This window comes from Pituophis catenifer, unplaced genomic scaffold (assembly GCF_029215685.1).
Source record: "Pituophis catenifer annectens isolate HBS135680 unplaced genomic scaffold, rPitCat1.0.hap2 SCAF_6, whole genome shotgun sequence".
In the NCBI taxonomy this organism is placed as follows: domain Eukaryota; kingdom Metazoa; phylum Chordata; class Lepidosauria; order Squamata; family Colubridae; genus Pituophis; species Pituophis catenifer.
Window position 1 is genome coordinate 68047118 of NW_027256886.1, and position 22867 is coordinate 68069984.

The window sequence follows — 22867 nt, forward strand, 5'->3', positions numbered from 1 at the left end:
TGATCATAGTCATCATAAAAATACATTCATCATAAATCTTAAGATACAACATTTAATGATAGTCATAGGATACTAGATAAGCAATCAACGTAAATCATACTAGGAAACTAAACAAAACAATATAAGTCATAAAGATAGAAGCAACAAAATTATAGTCATAACTTTCAAATTAATTACCAACATATGGCCTGGTTTTGTGGGAAGCTCTTATAATGTGTTGGACAATCCTAGTATGTACTTGGTAATTATGATGTAAGACCGTCTTCGATCAGTGCTAATTAGAGATGTTGACCTGCAAATTTCTCTTAAGTTACTTTTGATTGTTTACAGAGAAACCGGTCTCAGCCTAGATGGTATCAGATGACATTTGATGGGTCAGCCTCTGATTCTTGTCAGCGTGAATACTGTGTGTGCAATAGCTAATTAGACTGCAGCTGGGCCATTTTAAGTTCCTCTCCAAGAAAAACTGAAACACATACCAGACAGTTTTTCCTGAAATCTTAATTTAATTCAGAAGGTTGCAGGGAAGGGGTGGAAGCTATATAACTTTCAACGGTTTTGTGAGCTATTAAGATAAATGGCCTAAAAGGATTTTCTGCATTTGCTGAGTCCATGGGGGTGATTAAAAAAAGGGCACTCAAAGCCCCGCCCCTTTTTGGCTGCCATCTTGCCTTTTTTGGATTCCCCTCCCCCTCCCATTGTGGACACCTCTGAGCTTCCAAAGAAAAATTCTGAAAGAATGGATACCAGGCTTCAAGTCTGCCAAGGATGGTATTCTTTGCTTCAGACATTGTTTCTCTTGTTCTAAGATATATTTTAGTTATTGTTAGCAGATGAATTGAGGAGGATTTTAATCAGTTTATCATACCTTTTCCTGGAAAATTCTGGGGAATGCAATATTGTGAGTGTTTGAGAATATATTCTGACCTGCTCCCCTTTCTCTGCCAGTTTCTTTGTATACATGATGTACAATGACAATAAAGGCTATTATTATTATTCTTTAGCGGTAAGAAGTAATCATAGCATCAATCAGATTACATCTATACAGCATGCTAACCTGGAAAAGATCATTTTTGTTTCCAGTGTAGGTCATGGAATTGCTGGGGGTTATGATCTGGAGATTAGAAGCTGATGATACCCAGATTTATTTGTCTATATTTTCTTCAGAAAATGGCCAAGTTCCCCAAATGCCTTTCTGCAGGCAGGAATGGACTAGATGAGAGATAACAAATGGACATAGAATCCAAGTAACACGGTGTCTCTTGTGAACAACTTCAAAGATGTGGTAGATCTCTCTGTTCTGAATGGACTTGAAGGAGGAGGTATGCATTTTTTAAGTGTTTGTGGATCCAGAACTCTAGATCAAAGCAATGGACAGGAATACCTTTGATCAGCTTTTCTGGTATGTCAACAGCATTCCTTTCTGGAAGATAATAACCATAAAACTATGATGCATGTGCCGCCATCTTCCAGGGTAGACTATAGTAATGAGATTTACATGGGGCAACAGAATAACAGAATTGGAAGGGATTTTGGAGATCTTCTAGTCCCTCCCCCATCCCCCGCTCAACATTTGTCTCTTATCTGGAAACTTCAACTGATAACAAAAGGTTGGTTTTAGGAAGGATGCAAAGAGATCATATGATCCCTATGCTTAAAGTCCTGGTCATTATTTTAAAAGTCCTCTATTACTTAATTTCAGGTTATTTAGCACATAGACTTACATACCGCTTCACAGTGTTTTACAGCCCTCTCTAAACGGTTTACAGTGTCAGCATATTGCCCCCAACAATCTGTGTCCTCATTTTATAAACTTCGGAAGGATGGAAGGCTGAGTCAACCTTAAGCAGGTCAGGATCAAACTCCTGGCAGTGGGCAGAATCAGCCTGCAATACTGCATTCTAACCACTGCGCCACCACAGCTGTTTTAAGAAAAGATATGAACTTTCATGTTTACTGAGAGTATTTGTGAACCACAGTTATGATTACCTGAAGCTCATCTGACAATGACTAGAACTCATCCTTCTCTGTTGCCATCCAAGCTCATCTGAAAAGCTGAGAGACATAATAGTTTCATTAGCTTTTAAATAAGCCATTGGAACCCATATTTCATGCAGGCTTTTAGATCGTTTTAACTCTTGATTTTAATTTTTTTTTTTTTACTTATTTGCATTTTTCACTGTCATTAAAATTGTGACCTTAATTTGTTTTTTGTAAACCACTGAAGTTCTTCAATAGTTGATATTATGTCAATTTAGATCAATCAGTAAAATCAGACATTTTAGATCACTGGGCGAGATTCTTGATTTATCTAGATATCTATTTATTTAGATTTATCTATCATCTTCCAACAATGTATAAAATTTATATCTTGCAATCCTTGGAGCTAGAAGCACACCTGAACCTTTGAGAAATGCTTTTTTTTAGAGAACAAAAAATGGCTGCCTTTAATATTTTTTTTTCTTTTGTTTTCCTTGTTTCAGATGTCGAATAATCCTTGTAACAGGTAGTATTCCTTGTACATTCTGCCTTCAACTGGCAGTCACTTTTTTAAACTAACTTTACCTCAGTTTAAAAAGCGGTAATTCCTCATCGAACTATGGCTGTGGCAAAGAAACGTTCAAGTACTTCCCCTCCCGATGGCGGATGGGGATGGATGATTGTGATTGGCTGCTTCCTTGTTACGATCTGCACTCGAGCTGTGACCAGGTAAACCTTGGGGGTCCATGAAACTTTGCTCTATTTTACTAATCTTGTCCTTTGCTTCAAAGTCGCGGGCGAGGATTTATAACGACCGGGATGAAAACAAAGAGAAGTGGACAGCTTGTGGGCTCTTTATTTGTAGGAATATCTTTACATTTCTGCTGGTCAGCTCTCCTTGTAGTTTAATTGAAACGTTATCATGCAGATGTAAGTTCCTTACTTAGTTTTGAACTGCAGTTTCTGCTGCCTTCAGCCAGAGTTCACGAGAACGATCAATTATTGATTTCACGCTCTCTGGCTCTACTTGGAATTTGTTAATTTGAGCTTTCATTGTATTCATATAATTTCATGAAATGAGGATGCGATGTTGAAATCCAGAGCGGGAATATTTTAACTATTATGCCAGTATCTTTATGAACCTAATTGTCTCATAATTTACCATAAGGTTACCTTACAACCATAGAATAATTTACCATAAAGCCAGTTTGGTCCAGTGGCAAAGACACAGGCTAGAAACCAAGACCCTGTAAGTTCTAGTCCTGCCTTAGACATCTGGGTGATGTCTAGCCATCTGGGTGACTTTGGGCCAATCACTCTCTGTCAGCCTAATTCACCTCCCAGGCTTGTTGTGGGGAAAATAGGAGGAGGAAAGAGTATTATGTAGATTTGCTGCCTTGAGATATTTATACAAATTTATTTATTATTTATTTATTTATTATTTCGATTTTTATACCGCCCTACTCCCGAAGGACTCAGGGCAGTGTACAGCCAGACAATAAAAACACATCCATACAAAATTTAAAAGTAGAATAAAATCAGATTAAATAGTTTTGGCTCCGACAAATTTAAAACCCCGAACCGTTTAAAACCAATTTTAAAATTGAATATATAAGATACTAAAAGATATTTAAAAATTGACAATCTTTTATGAAAGAGAGAGAAAACTAGGCCAGGCCCGCCTGGTGAAATAATAAGGTCTTTAAGGCGCGGTGGAAGGTGCGCAGATCCGGGATCCTTCGTATCTCTGGGGGGAGCTCGTTCCAGATAGTAGGTGCCCCCACAGAGAAGGCTCTCCCCCTGGGGGCCGCCAGTCGACATTGTTTGGCCGACGGCACCCAGAGGAGCCCCTCTCTATGGGAGCATACCGGCCGGTGGGAGGCTATTGGTGGTAGTAGGCGGTCCCGCAAGTACCCAGGTCCTAAGCCATGGAGCGCTTTAAAGGTGGTAACCAAAACCTTGAAGCGCACCTGGAAGACCACCGGGAGCCAGTGCAGCTCGCGCAGGAGAGGTGTTACATGGGAACGCCATGTCGCTCCCATTACCACCCGCGCGGCCGCACTCTGCGCCAGTTGGAGCCTCCGGGTGCTCCTCAAGGGGAGCCCCATGTAGAGAGCGTTGCAATAGTCCAGGTGGGAGGTGACAAGGGCATGAGTGACCGTGTGTAACGAGTCCCGATCCAGAAAGGCGGGATAAATAATAAAGGCGGGATAAAAATAAATAAATGAAATAAAAAATAGGGTTACACATTGATTGTAGTTTATCTACCGTTTGGGTGGAATTGACTAATCTTGAGGATTCTGAGCCACAGATTGAATTAAGGTTGACCATACTGGAGGCATTTCATCTTGATTTCCAAGAATCTCAGCAATAGGAACAGTTTCATCTTGAGGACAGACATCAAGAGTAATTCTTCTAGGGGGAAAGATCTGGCTATTTCCTCCTCAGCTTTTTTTAGCCTTCATTTTATGAAGCATAATTAACATTTCTCTCAAAAAGCATACAAGGCACTTATCAAATGAAAAACAAAGCAGAACAGTAGAAGAGGTTCACTTTTACTCCAACTAAATTCACTCTAAGTAAAGTACATTAAGGTGGGAGAGAAGAGGATTGAACAAAGAGCATCTCAGATCTACATACTATCAAACCTCAAACGTTTATTCTGTTTAAGTTTCTTATCTTGTCCTTGGCATGAAAAATCTGGATATTCTCTGTCCTTGGCTATTAACGTATTTTTCAGAGTATAAGACGCTCCCGACTATAAGAGTCACCTACCCTTTTTGGTGAGGAAAACAAGAAAAAGAAATCTGCCTCTGCCTCCCAGCAATTTTGCCTTGTTGCAGCAAATAGCAAATAGCCTGCTTTACTTTCATTTTCGTTTTCAGCATAGCTTGATTAACACAAGAAAAAAAAATCTGCTCCCAACAATTTACCTCCTTGCAGCAAGCAGCAGAGGCCCGCACAAAACAACTAAGAGCAAAATAGTTGAGAGTCGGGAGGCCGATCCAATCAACTTGTGCTAATTAGGCTGTGCTAATTAGCACATACATTACATGTATGATAACATATATTATCAGCCCTTCCAAATAGACCATAGTAGGAATCCAATACCATTTATTACTTTTTTGCTATAAATTATAGTAATGAAATCTGAATGGGCTTCCTCCATCTCTCCCTTTATCTTTGTGTGAATTAGGGAAGATAGTTCTGTGCTCTCATTACTTCTTGTCCCCGGCTCAAACCTTTTTATCTGACCATTGCCTTGATGGTGACTCTTCCTCCTGTTCTTCAAGGCGATTCTGTCTTTCCTTCTACTGAAATGACCGGTGTAATTGATTATTGTCAGTGATGTACTGTATATAAACCAGAACCTATCTGCAGATCTAACCTGGGTGAGGGAATACACTTGGTAGATTGAAGATGGAAGATCATCCTCAGTGTTTCCTGAGTAGCAGGGAGCGTAAGGTTCTTTTTCTCTCTTCTTTGTACTATACTCTTTGTACAAACTGTATTTTATTGCTTCTTAATTATATATTTTCTGAGTTGTATTCTATTATTTTTTCTTGCTTCTCATACCGCCATGGAATAAAGTTTAATTATCCATACTATTGTACTTACTGCTGCCAAATGTGAAAATACTTGTAGCTGAAACACTATACAGTGCTCAGAATCAAGCAGTTAAGACTATGACTGATTCCTTTGCTTTTCAGTTTCCAAGTACTTTTCCTATACTGGTAACAATATTGTTTAGTGTCTGGTTATTATTCCACTTGAACCCAATAACTACTGTGACTATAATTATTTTCACATGACTACTGGGTAATGTTGTGAGGGTAAACATTATCTGTCAAGATCCCGAACCCAAGCAAATCAGAACTCTGAGGCTGAGGTTTTCCTCCAAGAACTTCTTTATTGGGTACATCATATCGGCACGATCAAATAGAAAACCAACTCTAAATGTTTCCCGTGGTTTCAGTGTAATTAAAATAGGAAATAACTCCCTCCCCAAAAGTCACAGGTCATGTTGACCAATTAGGTTAATTGGTGGGCTTTCCAGGGACTCCTTCCCCGTCTCTATCCACCATTGTAGAAATGACCTTGGTTACCACGAGAAAGTTCTGTGTTTTGTCCAGCAACGTATTTCATCCTCCCCCCTCCCCCTTCTGTGTGGCAACTGAAGAATAGAAAAATGGCTTCTGCCAGGTTCAATTCGAAGTTGACAGTATCATTATAGAACTTACCACTCCAGTATAAATTCCCCCAAATTGGAAAAACAATAATGAAGTCTAAACTGTGACAATTGCTGGTTTTTTTAAAAAAAATATTCTCCAATCCATAACACGTGTAACTTTTAATTTGTCAAATGACAGGATTGGCACTTCCTGAATATGGAAGATGAATTCCTTTGCCATTTGTATTCCTCACGTTACTCCAGTCAAATTTTGACTTTATCTGTTCTTTTCTTATCATAGCTCTCCATTCATATTAGTTGATTCCATTTATTTATTTTGTATAATTGTAACATTGAAAACAAGGCCTCAACCTCTGTCTTCCCTGCTAATGACAGAAATCTCCCAGCATTGTATAGTTTCATCATTATAAGCACTTCCTCGATTTACAACCATAATTAAGCCTGGCAATTTCAATTGTTAAGTGGGTCATCATTTCACTGACTTGATTTTACAACATTTTTTTTGTGATGGCAGTTAAGCAAATCTGGTTGTAAAATGAACATGGCAGTCGTAAAGTGAATCCATTGTTCAACTACTGGGTATTTTTTGCCGAAAACCAGAAGTAACCCTTGTTCTTAAATTTACATACGCTTGTTCAATCTGTGTGAAAATAATTGCATTTAGAGATGTGTTTGTTGCTGCTGTTATCTCAAGATGATGATTGATATGGAGGGTGGATTTGCAGATATTGTACACTGCAAGATTTGTATGCTGAAAAAACCATCTCCATATCTTTAAACATGCATATCTTTTTAGAGATTTTGGCTTAGTTCTAGAATGAGTAGATCTTCGGTCAATTTCCATTTAAACTTTCACTCTGATGGTACCGCATCCGATGATAAGTTTTCTTTTTTTCCTTTCCTCAGATGTATCTCAATATTTTTTGTGGAATTCCAGACTTACTTTGCACAAGATTATGCCCGGACAGCTTGGATCCATTCCATTGTAGACTGTGCAACTATGTTGTGTGGCAAGTATTTATGTACTGTACAGTATTACATCAGTGGTGGGTTGCTACCGGATCTCCCCGGTTCTTGCGAACCGGTAGTGGAAATTTAAATACCATCTCTTCCTGGCCCCGCCCCAATCTATTTGCTGCCTCCCGAGTCCCAGCTGATTGGCTAGAAGGAAAAAAACTGTTTAAACTCTTGCCAGGGCACTTCAAAGGGCCGCCCTACAGCTGATCAGTGGTAAAAGGCAGTGTGGTGGTAGACCAGTGCGCTCCATAAACAAATAGGTAGATTGGAATGCTCCAAAAACAAATAGGTAGACTGGTGCGCTCCAAAAACGAATAAGTAGACCGGAACGCTCGAAAAACAAATGGGTAGACCGGTACGGCTCTGCAAGCAGTTAAAAGCCTGGTAGACCAGTACCTCTGCTAAATCCTAAAGAATTGTCACATGACCATCAGACCACGCCCACAAAATAAGCCACGCCCACAGAACCGGTAGTAAAAAAATTTAGAACCCACCCCTGTATTACATGGCATGTGATGCAATCCGCCATCAGTAACGCTTATATTTCTGCTGTTTTGTATTATGTATAACCTCCTTATGCTTAGTCCCAAATAACTAGAACCAAATAGACCCAGCTCTTGATTTAATCTTTCCTAACTCAGTGTTTTAGACTTCAATTCCCAGAATTGTTAATTGGAAATTTGGGGAATTGCAGTTGGAAAAGGCTAAAACAAAGTGAATTATTGTGGACCTGAGAGAAAACCTACCTCCTTGACTTACATCCATTCATTTAGTGGCCTTTCAAAATTACAACAGCATTGAAAAAAGTGACTTGTGACCGTTTTTCACATTTATGACTGTTGTAGCATCCCCATAGTCGCATGATCAAAATCGGGATGCTTGGCAACTGGTTCATATTTATGACAGTTGCAGGGGTCTGCTTCTGATAGGCAAAGTCAATGGGGAAGCCAGATTCACTTAACAATCATGTTACCAACTTAACAACTGCAGGGATTCACTTAACAGCTGAGGCAGGAAGGGTCACAAAATGGGGCAAAACTCATTTAACATCTGTCTCGCTTAGCAATGGAAATGTTGGGCTCATCTGTGGTCATAAGTCGAGAACTACTTCTACTTGCTTTATGAATTACAGTTAGAACTTGTCTTTCCTCCAGGAATTCAGTTTTTGTGTACCTATAACTGTCTACACACACTATTTTTTTCTTTATTTTTACATTGAATGAAGAATGATTGGTTCAGAGTCACCAAATGAGCTGCATGGCTATGAGGCAGTGGTGAAATTCAAAAAAATTTCCCTACCGGTTCTGTGAGCATGGCTTGGTGGGTGTGGCTTGGTGGTCATGTGACTGGGTGGTCATGGCTTGTGGTCATGTGACTGGGAAAACCAACTATCCCACTTTATACAAAAATAACACAAAAGCTACACAACTGACTCACACACAGTGCAAAAGCAGCTGGACTTCACACAAAATGGCCCCTGCAACAAGCAGGAACCTCACAGAGTCACAGAGAGCTCAAAAACAAACTATCACACTTTACACAAAAATACCAGTTTGGGCAATAGGTAGTAAAAAAAATGCTTTAAAAAGTAAAAAAAAAAGTTCTAACCATCGAGCGGCACAGCTGATTGTCACAGCTGATTGTCAGTTTTTACTTTTTTTAAAGCATTTTTTTACTACCTATTCGCCCGAACCGGTGGTAAAAAAATGCTAAAAAAAAAGTTCAGATAATCAGCTGTGCTGCGCGATTGTTGGAACTTTAAAAAAAAAATTAAAGCATTTTTTTTACTACCGGTTCGGGCGAACCAGTAGCATTTTTACTACCGGTTTGGGAGAACCTCTCCGAACCAGTAGCATTTCACCCCTGTTATGGAGGAACCTGAATCTGTGTATCCCCAGATAGACTCCAGCTATACAACCATTATGCCCACCTGGGATAGGCTTCTGTGAGTCACTTTGTCTATGTGAAACTAAAGCTTTGCCAGTATTCTCCAATCATCTTGAAATTAAACTTCTGAAAGGTGCTCTTTTTAAAATTTATTTAATATTAAACATAAGAATTATATTTCTCTGCCCATTTGAATTTTATGGAAAAGAGATCCTCCTCCTCTTGGAGGAACAAAAAAAAAATTGATTAAAAATTCCAGCAGAAGGTAAAGGGGACAGTTAAAGTAAATGAAGCTTTGGCACGGCTTTAAATGAAATAATTTTTTTCTGGTATGAAAGTGGCATAGTGGTTAGAATGCAGTACTGCAGGCCACTTCTGCTGGCTGCCTGCAATTCAGCAGTTCAATTCTGACCGCCTCAAAGTTGACTCAGCCTTCCATCCTTCCGGGGTCAATAAAATGGGGACCCAGATTGTTGGGGGCAATATGCTGATGCTGTAAACTGCTTAGAGAGAGCCGTAAAGCACTGTAAAACAGTATATAAGTCTAAGTCCTATTGCTATTTCTTTTCATTTCAAGCTCCTCTTGGGAGTTTCATCAGCAATCATGTCTCTAGCCAAGTGGGAATCATGCTTGGAGGACTCCTTGCATCTGCTGGATTTATCTTGAGTTCCTTTGCCACCACCTTGGAGCATCTTTACCTTTCCTTGGGCATTCTTACAGGTATTTTTTCTGGCATGGATATAATTGTTTACACACGCATTAATGAGAGTTGTTGTTCTATTATCTGCAGTATACAATGCATAGGAGTGTAATCCTGTGCATGAATTTAGGATACAATCAAACTGCGTTCAGCAGAATTTACACTTGAATTTATTTATTTAGGATTACAGCTTGATCAGGGGTCCCCAATCCCCGGTCTGTGGACCGCCACCAGTCCGCAGCATGCCAGAAACTGGGCCACGCAAACAAGCAAAGCCCCATCCGCGGGATGCAGGCAGTATTGAAAACCATGCCCCCTCTGATCCATAGAAAAACCTCTCTCCACTGAACCAGTCCCTGATGCCCTAAAGGTTGGGGGCCACTTCATTAGATATTTGAATTAGGCTACTGTAATTTCCCTGTTACAGTTTGGGAATTGAGTAAGAGAGAATGTTCATACAAAGCCAACCAGTGGGAGTTACCTTCAAGAAAATTATCTTAGATATTTAAAATCTTAAATTTATAAAATTAGCTGTAGTCGTGTCATGTTTTTATCATTTAGCCTAGTGATCAAAAAGTAATGGCACAGTTGTAATTTTACTCTTCAAGGCTTTTTTTTGCTGGTTGATTGCAAAAAAAAGGTATTTGACTTGACATCCAAGAAAGAATTTAAAGAGAAAAGAGATTTTATAGATACTTTGAACAAAACCAGCAAAGGAATATAAAGAAACTTGGACTGGAACTAAAATTAGGTCTGGAAAATAATACTCACATTTGAGTTGTGACAAAATCTTAATTTTGGAATTTAAAATTTAGGTTTGCTGTTTTTCATCTGGGTATATGTGAAGGCTTAACATTTAATGGTTATACATTTACTATATTTACTTGTGGCAGACTGTATTGTCCAGAGTCTCGTTCCCAATGAATTGAGTCCTTCCTTTTAAAAACAGAACAAAACTAAAGTTTCCCATTGTTCTCTCCCAGTTCAAAATGAGACATAGAAATGTTTATGCTAAAATTGCTGACTTATTCAAGCCTGCATTGTAGCTGTAGTGATGTGAGCTTACTGCTTAGACCCCTGCTATCTAATAACAATTTTGCAGAAATATTGCACTGAAATGCTGCCAAGAGCATGTTTATACAAGGAACAAAAATCCTGTGTTATGATGGATATTTGATGTGTTGGGCCAACACCTCTCCATCAATCTTGGTTGGGAGCATTGTCTGTAAATGCATCTGTTCTTTTTATTGATGACATTCTAAAATATCCATTGAGCAGTGGTCCCCAACTTTTGTGGCTTGCCGGCCTGGCTGGAGAGGAAGGGGAGAGGGGAACCAGTCCGTGTGAGCGGCAAGCTGAGGTGCACATATATGTACACGCATCTCAATTTGTGTAAGTTGAGCTGTGCATGTGTACGCATGCACCAGCTCGCCACACATGCAGCCCGGTTCTGTATAGGACACGGCCCAGTAGTGAGCCATGACCCGGGATTTTTAACGGGATTTATTATGAGAAACGAAGTATTTATGGAACCCAAAGTTGCTTGCTTACTTGCTTGCTTGCTTGCTTGCTTGCTTGATTGAATTTATATTGCCGCCTATTTGCCCATGGCGACTCAAGGCGGATTACAGAATATAAAACCGCATTTAAAACAATAAAAACTAACAAAAAGAATCAAATAAATTAATATAATACAATATAACAAAATCACATTTAGATGTATTAATGATTGGTATCATTAGATGAACCAATTAATAGACTATGATAGATGGAATAGTAGGTTTCGACTGTGATGTATAAGTTGGAGGTTTAGCCTTAGGTTTAGTAAACCAAAAGAAAACATACTGCCTTCCTGCTGGTTTTTAAGATTTAATGTTGGCAAAAATACTAGTTCACTCTTCTATTTCAACTCAGTTGTCATAAAGATATTTTAAAAGGCAGATTAATACAAAATGAGGACCCGGATTGTGGGGGCAATAAACTGACTTTGTATAAATGTACAAAAAGTATGAAGGCTATTGCTTAACGCATTGTAAGCCGCCCTGAGTCTCCGGAGAAGGGCGGCATATAAATCAAATCAAAAATAAATTAAAAAAATAGGAAGGATAATTTTTGAGCCAGATTCGTACAGTGTTTCACTACTCATCCCCTCTTGATTGCTGCAGTTAATCTATCTTCTGAACGTTGTGTATGTGTGTTTCGTTCTCTTTTCAGGATTGGGGTTTGCTCTTTCGTATTCTCCAGCCGTAGCAATGGTGGGCAACTATTTTCACAAGAGAAAAGCCCTGGCCTATGGAATCGCCATGTCAGGCTGCGGCATTGGGACCTTCATCCTGGCTCCTGTGGTCCAGCTTCTGATTGAGCATTTTTCCTGGCGCGGTGCCTTGCTCATCCTGGGCGGTTTTGTTTTGAACCTCTGTGTCTGTGGTGCCTTAATGAGGCCAATTGCCGGAAAAGAGGACCAGAAGAACATGCTGGAATTCTCCGAGCTTGAGCTGGAAGCGCCAAAGGCAGACTTCAAGCAGTGGTCTTTCTGTTCCCCCGTGATCAAGCTATGGTCTCACAAGTGGGTGTGCCGCTGCTCGCAGCAGGAGTACAACTTCGTACTGACCCCAGACTTTGTGGTGCTTGCAGTGTCCATCTTATTCATGGCTTATGGCTGCAGTCCACTTTTTGTTTACCTGGTGCCTTACTCGTTAAGTGTCGGAGTCAGCCACCAACAGGCGGCTTTTCTCATGTCTATCCTCGGAGTCATTGACATCATTGGCAATATTACTTTTGGATGGCTCACGGATCAAAGGTAAGAGGGCTGTGCAGGAGAAGGAGATGGTTCAAGGCAATAAGCACTTGGATGCTCTCCTTGCGTGCCAGGAGCTGTTTGCAGAAGACATTTCTTTGTGATGCAGCCTTTGTATTATTCTCAGATCCAACCTATAGTCGTCGCCAACTGCTCTCTCCTTCTAATGTAAATGTTTCCCATCTTCTTCTAAAAGAACCCTGAGGGTTTGAATGCTCTGTGAAGCATCTCTGCACAGTGACCTGTCACTCAGACAGCTTAAAAATTGATTTAACACCTCATCCCAGTCACCCAGCTACCCTCACCCATGCTTTAAGGGGCATGATTTGTGATGGTCTCGCTTACAACCTGATGCAGTTACTGTATTTTTCAGAGTATAAGATGCACTTCCCCTCCCTAAAAGTGGGTGAAAATTTGGGTGCATCTTATACACCGAATGTAGCCCCGCCCACCCACCAGCCCCCACCCTTTGGCCTCTGCCTCCCAGCAATTTGCCTCCTTGCAGCAAACAGCCTGTTTCAAGTTTCAGCTTCAGCACAGCCTGATTAGCACAAGCAGCTGATTGTCAGTTGGATCGGCCTCCCAACCATCAGCTGTTTCAGGCTGCAGGGATTGCCATTGCCTATTGCCACATCCATGTGCCCCATTTTTGGCCTCCTCTGTTTGCTGCAAGGAGGCAAATTGCTGGGAGGCAGAAGCAGATTTTTTTCTTGTGCTAATCAGGCTGTTCTGAAACTGAAACAGGCTGTTTGCTGCAAGGAGGCAAATTGCTGGAAGGCATTTTTTTTTGTGCTAATCAGACTGTGCTGAAAATGAAACAGGCTGTTTGCTGCAAGGAGGCAAATTGCTGGGAGGCAGAGGCAGAGGCAGATTATTTTTCTTGTTTCCTCCCTAAAAAAGGTAGGTGCATCTTATAGTCCGGGGCGTCTTATACTCCAAAAAATACAGTAATTCCTTTTTGTTTTTCTTTGCTCTCATACTATTATTTTTCTTTGAAGGCTCAAACCATCCTTTTGATGGGTGTGGGCTTTATGTGTGCATATAGTCCACAGCCAGGGCTGAAATGTGGAATAAGAGAAGCTGCAGTTTTTCCACAAATCAAATGTTCCCTTTGTCAAAGTAGGAATCACAGTTTCCTGAAATAATGATCACATAAGGCTCTGCACTTGGTTTCCCTTCCAAATAGTAGCCATAAGTCAATCAGCCATTGGAACAGAATGCGTTCAGTAGGAAGAAGGAAGCCAACCCTTTGCAGTGACATTTCCACTTTTAGTTGGCAAACTGGAGGCAGTGACCATCACTGATGATGGTACCTAATTTGAATAATGAAACATCTGCAAGAGAACAACCAAGCTCAGAGACCACCAAGGATCACCTCTCATTTCGATCTTGAGCTACAAACATTTTTTAAAATCCTCATTAACCAAGTGTAAAACAGGACATTAGAGATAAGCCTAATGTGTTTGTGGGATATCAGAACTCTCTCTCAGGCATGACCACAAGAGTCTTGTTAGTGCTAGGCTTTTTATGAACTTAGCATTTACAGACCTGTAAATTGTTTTTACTAGAATACTTGGTTCTTTATACCTTTCCGTGAGCCTCTTTTGAAGCCTTTTAGACTGCAAAAAGGGATACCAAACATTTTGTTTCAGCCTTCCCTAGCCTGGTGCCCTCATGATAAAATAAGAGATTAAATGTAATATTCTTAGTCAGCACAGATAGTTGGAATTCTGAAAATTGCCGACCCAATACTAATCGGACAGGTTCTAGATTTGGGAATGCTACACAATGAAACCCATTAAATTTATAAAGGAAAAATGAAAGATCAGGCAGCAGCTAGGGAGGAAAGTAGGCAGAACAGGAAAGGGACAGAATTTTTCCATGATTTTTTTCTGGAAGAATGGCAGCATTTCCACAAGCTACCAGACTGATTTTTTCCCCCAAATCAGTTATAATTCTGATTTTATTTTATCCCAGAAAGGAATAAAGCAAATGGATAATGTTTAATTTCTAAAAATAGATGCTACAATTTAGTGAGTGGCATGATGGCCTAGGCCTTAGAATGAAGATGCTTACCTCCCACTCGGAAGGTTGAGAGTTCAATCCTAGGCAGCGACAGATGTTTATCAGGGAACAAAAAGAAACTATCTGTTGCGAACTCTGCGTAGGTGTCAGGAAGGGCATCCAGACAGTAAACACTCAGTTCCATTCAGTTGCCCTCACTCTACCCCAATAAAAGAGTTGTAAAAAGAAAAAAGACACTGCAATTTGTGTTAGCGTATAACCTGAAAAGCAGCTGTTGCTTTTTATTCGAATGAAATGATAGCTAGCCTGTCAGAAGAAAAAAATTCTGTGTAGGCCAAACATAGGAAAAAAGAATAAAAGGTGGAAGCACAAGACCATCAAGGACTCCCCCTCCCACCCCTTTGAAGAAAGAGGTTCTCATCACAACTAACTCTCTCCTTTCTTTTCTTGACTCTTCCCTCTCAGGTGTTTGAAGAAGTACCGTTATGTTTGCTACCTCTTTGCAGTGGCAATGGATGGTCTCTGTTGCCTCTTCCTTCCGGTTCTCCAAAGCTTTCCACTCCTGTTGCCTTTCTCTTTCACCTTTGGCTATTTTGACGGAGCCTACATCACTCTAATTCCTGTGGTGACAGCAGATGTTGTGGGGACTGCTTCCTTATCCTCCGCCCTTGGAATGATTTACTTCCTTCATGCAGTCCCTTACCTGGTCAGCCCACCTGTTGCAGGTCAGTATAGAGGAGTGAATCAGAATAATATACAGATCTATTTATATACACCTGTTGAATATGGTTTCATTCAGTTCTGTCAACCGTATCTCTCCTGGATTAAAACCGTCGGTTTATCTCCATCAGTGCATCTTCAATCACCACTAGAGCTGTCTAAATCCATTTTAGCCATTTCATCTGCCAACCATCACCTTCATGTGCAAGCTTTCTCTTCCCAATAAACTCCAATGAAAGAAAACTGCGAGGCTTGAGTTTCCTCAAAGTTACATTTTATTAGAGATGTCATATTGGCACATCTGGGAAAACCCGAATCTGAAAATTTTCAGGTTTTCTCCACCCAAAGAAAAGTTCAAGTCCCTGCCCATCACCCACAAGTCCATCACATGATCCAACCAGAGACACCGTCCCACCTGGAGATGCCTCCCAGCTCCAGCCTTCCAGGTGCAGGGCAAATTGTCCTTGACTTCTTGAGAAAGGAATGTTATTATGACTATATATCAGCCATACTCAACTCAATCCCCCCTCCCAGTTTCCCACAATAGTAAACATGGCAGGTCTGAAGACCTAATACAAAAGATGGCTTCCAGGGCTGACACCCTCTTTCCTAATCCGACATCTGCTATTCTGCCATTCTCCAGTGAGCACCCAGCTGAATGAGAATTATAACTATACCATTTTGGACAAATGGCTGTCCAATCTCTCCTGAAAAACTTGCAGTGATGGAACACACACAACTTCTTAAGACAATACATTCCACTGGTTAATTGTTCTCACTCTCAGGAATTTTCTTAGTTCTAGGTTGGTTCTCTCCTTGATTAGTTTCTATCTGTTGCTTCTTGTCCTCATGAAATGTAGTCAATACAGCTATCTAACTGCAAAACAGATTCCCAGTCAAGGTGCTGAGATACTGCCATATAAACTATGGCATGGAAGAAAGCCCAGCTTTGATTACAATACACGAGAATATTTGGTTCTAAGGTTTTCCCCGTGTCCCATAAAAAGAAGAGAATCAAACTGAATTGCAGATGTGAGGATGGAGTGCTGGTTGGATATTTGCTGCATACAAGAATTGTTGATCTCACCACCCAAATTATTCAAATATACAGCATTGCTTATTTTGATGAGAGGGAAAACCCAAATAACCTTGAAAGGTCAGATCTTGTTGCACATATCGAGATGAGCAAAGAAGGAATCAAGGTCAAGGTGATCTGTGCCTGAAGTTAGATGGCAGTCAGAGCCAGAAGGAGAAACTGAACGCTGCAGGCATCCAGAGAGATTCAACAAAGGGGATCCACTCCTAAGGCCTTGCCAAGAGAGAGCAAATGAAAGAGCCCAGCTGATGGGAAGGCATGTCATCTTCTGAATGTAAGGAATGAAGAAAAACTTGAGAAGAAAAGATGAAAGCACTCCATAAGGATCACAGGTACAAGCTCCTACCCAAAGTCAGAATGACAAGGCAGGAAACTGCCACATTAAATGGAATCCTATGTAGAACGAGGATTATACCGGTAGCAGCCGAGAGCCTGAGGCAGTTATATAATATATGAAATGTGATTATCATTCTGCACACCTAGATTTCAAACTGCCAGCCAACAAGTGCCCCAGACTCAGGGGTGAAATGCTCCCGGTTCGGACCGGATCACCCGATCCGGTAGCGATGAAGGCGGGTGGTTCGGAGAACCGGTAGCAAAAATCCCTGCCCCCCCCCCCATGCCCAGCTGAGCCGCACAATCATCAGAGGCTTTTTTTTTCTTTTAAAAGCATCTTTTCTACAACCAAAAAAATGCTTTTAAAAGTAAAAAAAAAAAGCCTCTGTTGATCACGTGGCTCAGCTTGGATCGTCAAAGGCTTTTAAAAGGAAAAAAGCCTCTGCTGATTAGGCAACTCAGCTTGGATCGTCAGAGGCATTTAAAAGAAAAAAAACCCTTTTTTAAAAAAAAATTGGCCATGCCCACCCAGTCACATTACCCCCACCACCGCCAAGCCATGTCCACAGAACCGGTAGTAACAAATTTTAGATTTCACCACTGCCCAGACTATCTCTTGGACAGAGAACAGGTGGTAAGACCACAAGTGGACAGAGTTCCTGTAGACAGGTGTGTGTACAGGATGGGTGGGTGGGGGAATCAATTGGACAAGTAGAAAGAAGTCAGTTCTGTTTCAGTGAACAATATTTGTATATGCAGGACAGGTGTGTCACAGGTTGTGAGGCTGCATCAATAGACTTTGGGATTGATGAACCAAAGCCAACAGTGTTATTGAAGACAATCAGGATGTGTCCAACTCTTCAGATGGAGAAGACTGCATCTAAAAATAAAGCACGTGGAGACAACATAACACTATGTTTGAGTTGCTCAAGAAAAGGGAGCATTGCCCCTTGGAAAACCTACTGGACTGACAACCTTTCATCAAAACATTTTGAGATATGATGGGAGCCCTGCAGGATGACCATGATCAGCACATCAGCCAACGAGAAGCAGTGCTTCAGACAGGGCATCAGTTTTGCCAGTGGTCTAGTACCTCACAATCTACTGTCCACAAGGAAGAATGTCTTCCAGATCCTTATCTCTCTTTTTGATTCCTCTTCTCCAAGATTGCTGATCCCCAGCAAATAGATTACTTCGTTGAACAAGCACTATAATGCGTCTTTTTAAAGGGGAAAAGCTTGTCTACTTCAATATCCCCATCTACAATCTTCATTGGTTGTTAATCAGTTTCCGAATGCAGTTCAAAGGGCTAATGTGATTAACCATTTGAGGCTCCCTCCGAACACAAACTCTTCACTTTGCTCCGTTTTTCAGAGTTTGTTGTTTCAGGTTCCCACCCTGTTTAGAATCCAGGAGGCAGATGTTCTCTATTGTGGATCCACAATTAGGCAAGAGCAGCCTCTCAAGGTCAGATGGGCCACTGGCTTTTTAGAAATATGGTCAACTATTTGTCTTACATTGGATCTTTAGAGATTTAGGCTGTTGGGCTGCCTGGTTTGGTGTCCAGATTGGTTCATTGTGTTACATATATATTTATTTTTGGTTTTCTAGCTAGTAAGGTAGATTGTAGTGATTGACTGATTTTACTTTATTGCTCTTATTGTAAATCGTTCAGAATCTTGGAAAGGTGGGATAAAAATGTAACACTGTTAAGTTAAAAAAGTAAAAATTAATGTGTTTTGGTATAGGCAAGTGCTGTATTGGTTAGAACAGTGATGAAAAATGGATATCCAGTCAGGATTCAGATCTGAGTATGGGATGGAAACACATTGGTCATACTCATGGATGATCACTGGCATGGGATATTATGCATCCATCCTTGCCCTTCTTGACCTCTCAGTGACTTTCAGTACCATCAACCATGGTGTACTTCAGAGATTGGGGGTGGGGAATACGGTGGATCACTTCCTTTCCTGATGGTCGATTCAAGTTGGTGATGATTGGGGTGGAGAGATCCTGTCCTTTGCCCCTATTATGTGGGGTGCCACAGGATTCAATGCTTTCTCCTCTCCTTTTTAATATCTTACATGAGGCGACTTGGTCAGTCTATACATCCCCCACGAGTGAGATATCATTAGAATGTTGTACATCTCTATCCCCATTGAATTAAGTGATGCCATGAATGACTTATTCCATATTTTGGGGGACTAAGAAGGAAAAATTTCTTTCCATTTTCAACTATGTAAAGTCAACTTGAAAGGATACACCACAATTCCATCTTTGATTTTCACCAACATACTGAGAGAGTTTGGAAGGCATTCTGAACATCACCGAAGGACCTTTGTGGAGCTCATGAACCTCTGAAGCTGCCTATATGAATATATTAAGAGAATCTTTAAAATAATACACAACTGACTGTATGTATTTATAAATGAACACACATGAAATAACAGATCCCAAAACAGATTGATGCCCAGTTCTTTGGACAAAATCAATCAAAAGTGTGATTTTTCATAAACTCAACACTAGAGGGCAGAGTGTTCTTATCTCTTCTCCAGCCGCCTGGAAAATATGGGAAAGGAATTATATGCACTATCGTTGCTCTTCTGTCAGCAGTACTTTAAGGACTTTGATGAATTTGAAATATGACGAACAGTTTTATTAGTTACAGTTTATTAGTTTATTAGTTTGGCTCTTTTTCACCCTTTCATTGCCAAGGTCATTTTCTGTTTTCTGAATCTATGAACTCCTTTAAAAAAAAAAAGTGGAACAATCTAGAGCAGGGATCCTCAAACTTTTAAAACAAGGGGCCGATTCACAGTCCCTCAGACTATTGGGGAGGCCAGACTGGGTGGGTGGTCATGGCTAGGTGGTCATGTGACTGGGTGGTCATGGCTAGGTGGTCATGTGACTGGGTGGCCGTGGCCAATTTAACAGTCCATTTTTTTGCCTTTCTCCTTCCTACACTCCTGTTTAAATTGTTTTCAAAGACTTTTAATTTAAAGCAGTACTTTACCAGCCCAGAGCTGCTTTTCAAGGCTGCACTGCGAGATCACCCCTCAGCTAGCCCTCATGGGGAGGGATGGGGCAAGGGGCGGGGCTTAATCACACCACTCCGCGGGCTGGATACTTTGCATTGGCGGGCCATATCAGGCCCATAGTTTGAGGATGCCTGATCTAGACCAGTCTATCTCCAAATTGTTAAAGCAATCAAGTCTTTTTTAATGGCTTAAAAAGCTGCTTCAAAGCTGTTCCTGGTTGTCTCTATTTGTTTCTGTGTGTACCACCACTTCGCTTCATTTCCCCCTGCCCCAGGACTCGAAAGCCACACAAGTCTGGAAGAAGACCCATCCCCATTTTTTATTATAGAAGAAGAAAAGGGGTTTTGTATGTCTCCTTTCTTCATAATCTTTTTTTAATGTTCTGTCCAGGCTTGCTGTACTGTATGCCTTCTTTTCTTCCAAAAAGGAAATTGCGCCAAGGCCCTCAAACATTGCCAAGATAATCAGAAGTATGTATCACACTTAAATTATGTTGAATCAGCAGGTCCTTTCCTGCTGTTTATGTTATATAAGAAAGCATTTAGACACAGGGAGCAGAATTGGCAGACTTTTCAGGTACCAGTCAGCCGTTTTCAGAAAAGCATGCTCCTTGTGCACATGGTGCACTGATGAAGGATGCTGGGATTTGTAGTCCTAACGAGACATCGATGAGAAGGGTCAGCAGAAGCTGTGGAAGAGGTAAGGTTAAAACCAGCAAGATGGAGAACAGACCTTGTGATGGATTCTCCATTTGAAAGGATATACTGCAATCCCATCTCTGCTTGGCACCAGCAGATCTGCAAAAGGACTGGCTCTACATCACAATGCTATGTCCCCCATTCTGCCCACTTAAACATGGACACCACTAAGAATGGTTGCTTTTTTTCACCCACACGCATCACCTTATACGCAGCATCTTATACTGGGTGATTTGATCCCAATTTCTAGAAAATTAGAGTCTAATAAAGCTCTGCAGGAGAATAAATAGCCTGACTAGGTGGCTCAGTGGTGGTTTGAATCCCTAGTACAGGTCTCCTGCGTGAGCAGGGGGTTGGACTAGATGACCTCCAAGGTCCCTTCCAACTCTGTTACTGTTAACTGTTAGCTATTGGGCCATCTTAGTTTCCCATCTTGGGAAAGTCCAATACGCCTAACATAACCATCTGCCTTCGCAGCTGAAGGTTTATTCCCTCCTGCTCCAGAGAGATTTTGTCTCTTATGAATGTGAAGAAATCTGGTGGAATGGAGAAGTGAAATATTTTGATTCTGCAAGGATCACCACCTTGGTGGCGCAGCAGACTAAAGTGCTGTTAACTAGCACCAGCTGCCTGCAATTACTGCAAGTTCAAATCTCACCAGGCTCAAGGTTGACTCAGCCTTCCATCCTTTTGAGGTAGGTAAAATGAGGACCCGGATTGTGGGGGCAATAAGCTGACTTTGTATAAAAAAAGAACACCGCTTAGGGGGGGCCAAAAGCCCTACTAAGCAGGTATATACAAAAATATGAAGGCTATTGCTTAACGCATTGTAAGCTGCCCTGAGTCTCCGGAGAAGGGCGGCATATAAATCAAACCAATAAATAAATAAATAAATTCAGTCATTAATTTAAGCTCTTCATAAGGCTTGCAAAAATGAGGGGGGGACAGCAATAAAAGTAGAATATAATAAGTCCCACTGAAAGGGAAACAAAAGTCCCAACAACATAACATTCTTTTTGGGGGAGCCCCAGAATATACCATACTTTGCAGGACATGCTCATCAATACTCTGGCCCCAACATCCAAGAGAATATCCATCTTAAGTGTCTCTTAAAGAGTAACAGGATCTGAGCCAGCTGAATGGATGTGTAACTATCCTTTGAATTTGAATGGATGTGTCATTTAAAAACCTAGGATAGAGTTTTGTTGCAAGGGTAAACGGTAAGGAAACTTATATTTTCAAGAGCTGCTGGCATGCTAGCCATGAGCCATGGTGGCGCAGTGTTTAGAACATGGAATGCAGGCTAACTCTGCTCACTGCCAGGAGTTTGATCCTCACTGGCTCAAGGTTGACTCAGCCTTCCATCCTTCCAAAGTTGGTAAAACGAGGAACCAGATTGTTGGGGGGGGGGTTCGTATGCTGACTTTGCAAACCGCTTAGAGAGGGCTGTGAAGTGTTGTTAAGTCTAAGTGCTATTATTATTTGTACATCATGGATTCTAGCGTAAACCGTAAGCGTATTTCCATTGTATAAACCCAGCTAACTGATTGCCAATGAGCCCTGATCCACAAAAGTATGTGAACTAATCCAAATATGTGAACTAATCTTTTGTGTTCCCTACAGGTTGGCTTGTGGATACAACTGGCAACTACACTGCATCTTTCCTGCTTTGTGGGTTTTCTATGGTACTCAGTTCGACACTGTTGTGCTGCGCACGACTGGCCAAGATCACACCCACGTCCCCAGGACCAGGGAGCAGAGACACTCGGGCCAAACAAGAAAGTTGGACAAATGGAACCATAGTTTATCTGGTAACTGGAGAACTGGATCAAAGAGATGAAGAACTGTTGGCTGGGGAGCCAAACAGCTACAGCAAAAGATGACAGATGTGCCAACACTCCCCTTTGCCTAAAACAGATGTTGCTAAGTCTGCTACACAATTGTTGTTTTTTTCTCCAATAGAGGGAGGGAGGAATCACAGAATTTTCATTCAGAAACGTTCTGTCTTCCTAGCAAATTAAAAAGCCTGTAGTGAACCAAGGCTTCAGTGATCATGATGATTTTGTAAATTGTGATGGGATTCTAGTACTGTAGTGTGAAGCAAATGAACTCAAAGTTAGAAACAATTTGTATTCACAGGGAAAGGAAAGACACTGAAACAGGATGCAGAAATGGTTCAAATGATGTGGTGCAGTTAAGCTCTCTAATGTCATTTTTTAGATCTCTAAAAACTGTCGAGATGCCTCAGCATTGCTTGCAAGGAACTGTTATGAAGATCCATGTTTGACAGTGTGACCTGCCTCCTTTTTGTTGGGAAAAAAAATAAAACCAAGCCATTTACCTAGATTTGGATATGCAGATTGAAAACGGACATTGG

General features: G+C 41.0%; 1 protein-coding gene across 1 annotated transcript; it reads left to right on the forward strand.

Annotated features, from left to right (window-relative positions):
* The first annotated feature begins 2599 nt into the window (after nt 1-2599).
* On the forward strand, nt 2600-22492 carry SLC16A12 (solute carrier family 16 member 12). Its single transcript, XM_070945937.1, has 6 exons — nt 2600-2709; nt 7079-7182; nt 9654-9797; nt 11992-12577; nt 15065-15324; nt 22114-22492. The coding sequence occupies exons 1-6, from the start codon at nt 2600-2602 to the stop codon at nt 22371-22373; spliced, it is 1464 nt and encodes a 487-aa protein (XP_070802038.1). The 3' UTR covers nt 22374-22492.
* Nucleotides 22493-22867: the final 375 nt, after the last annotated feature.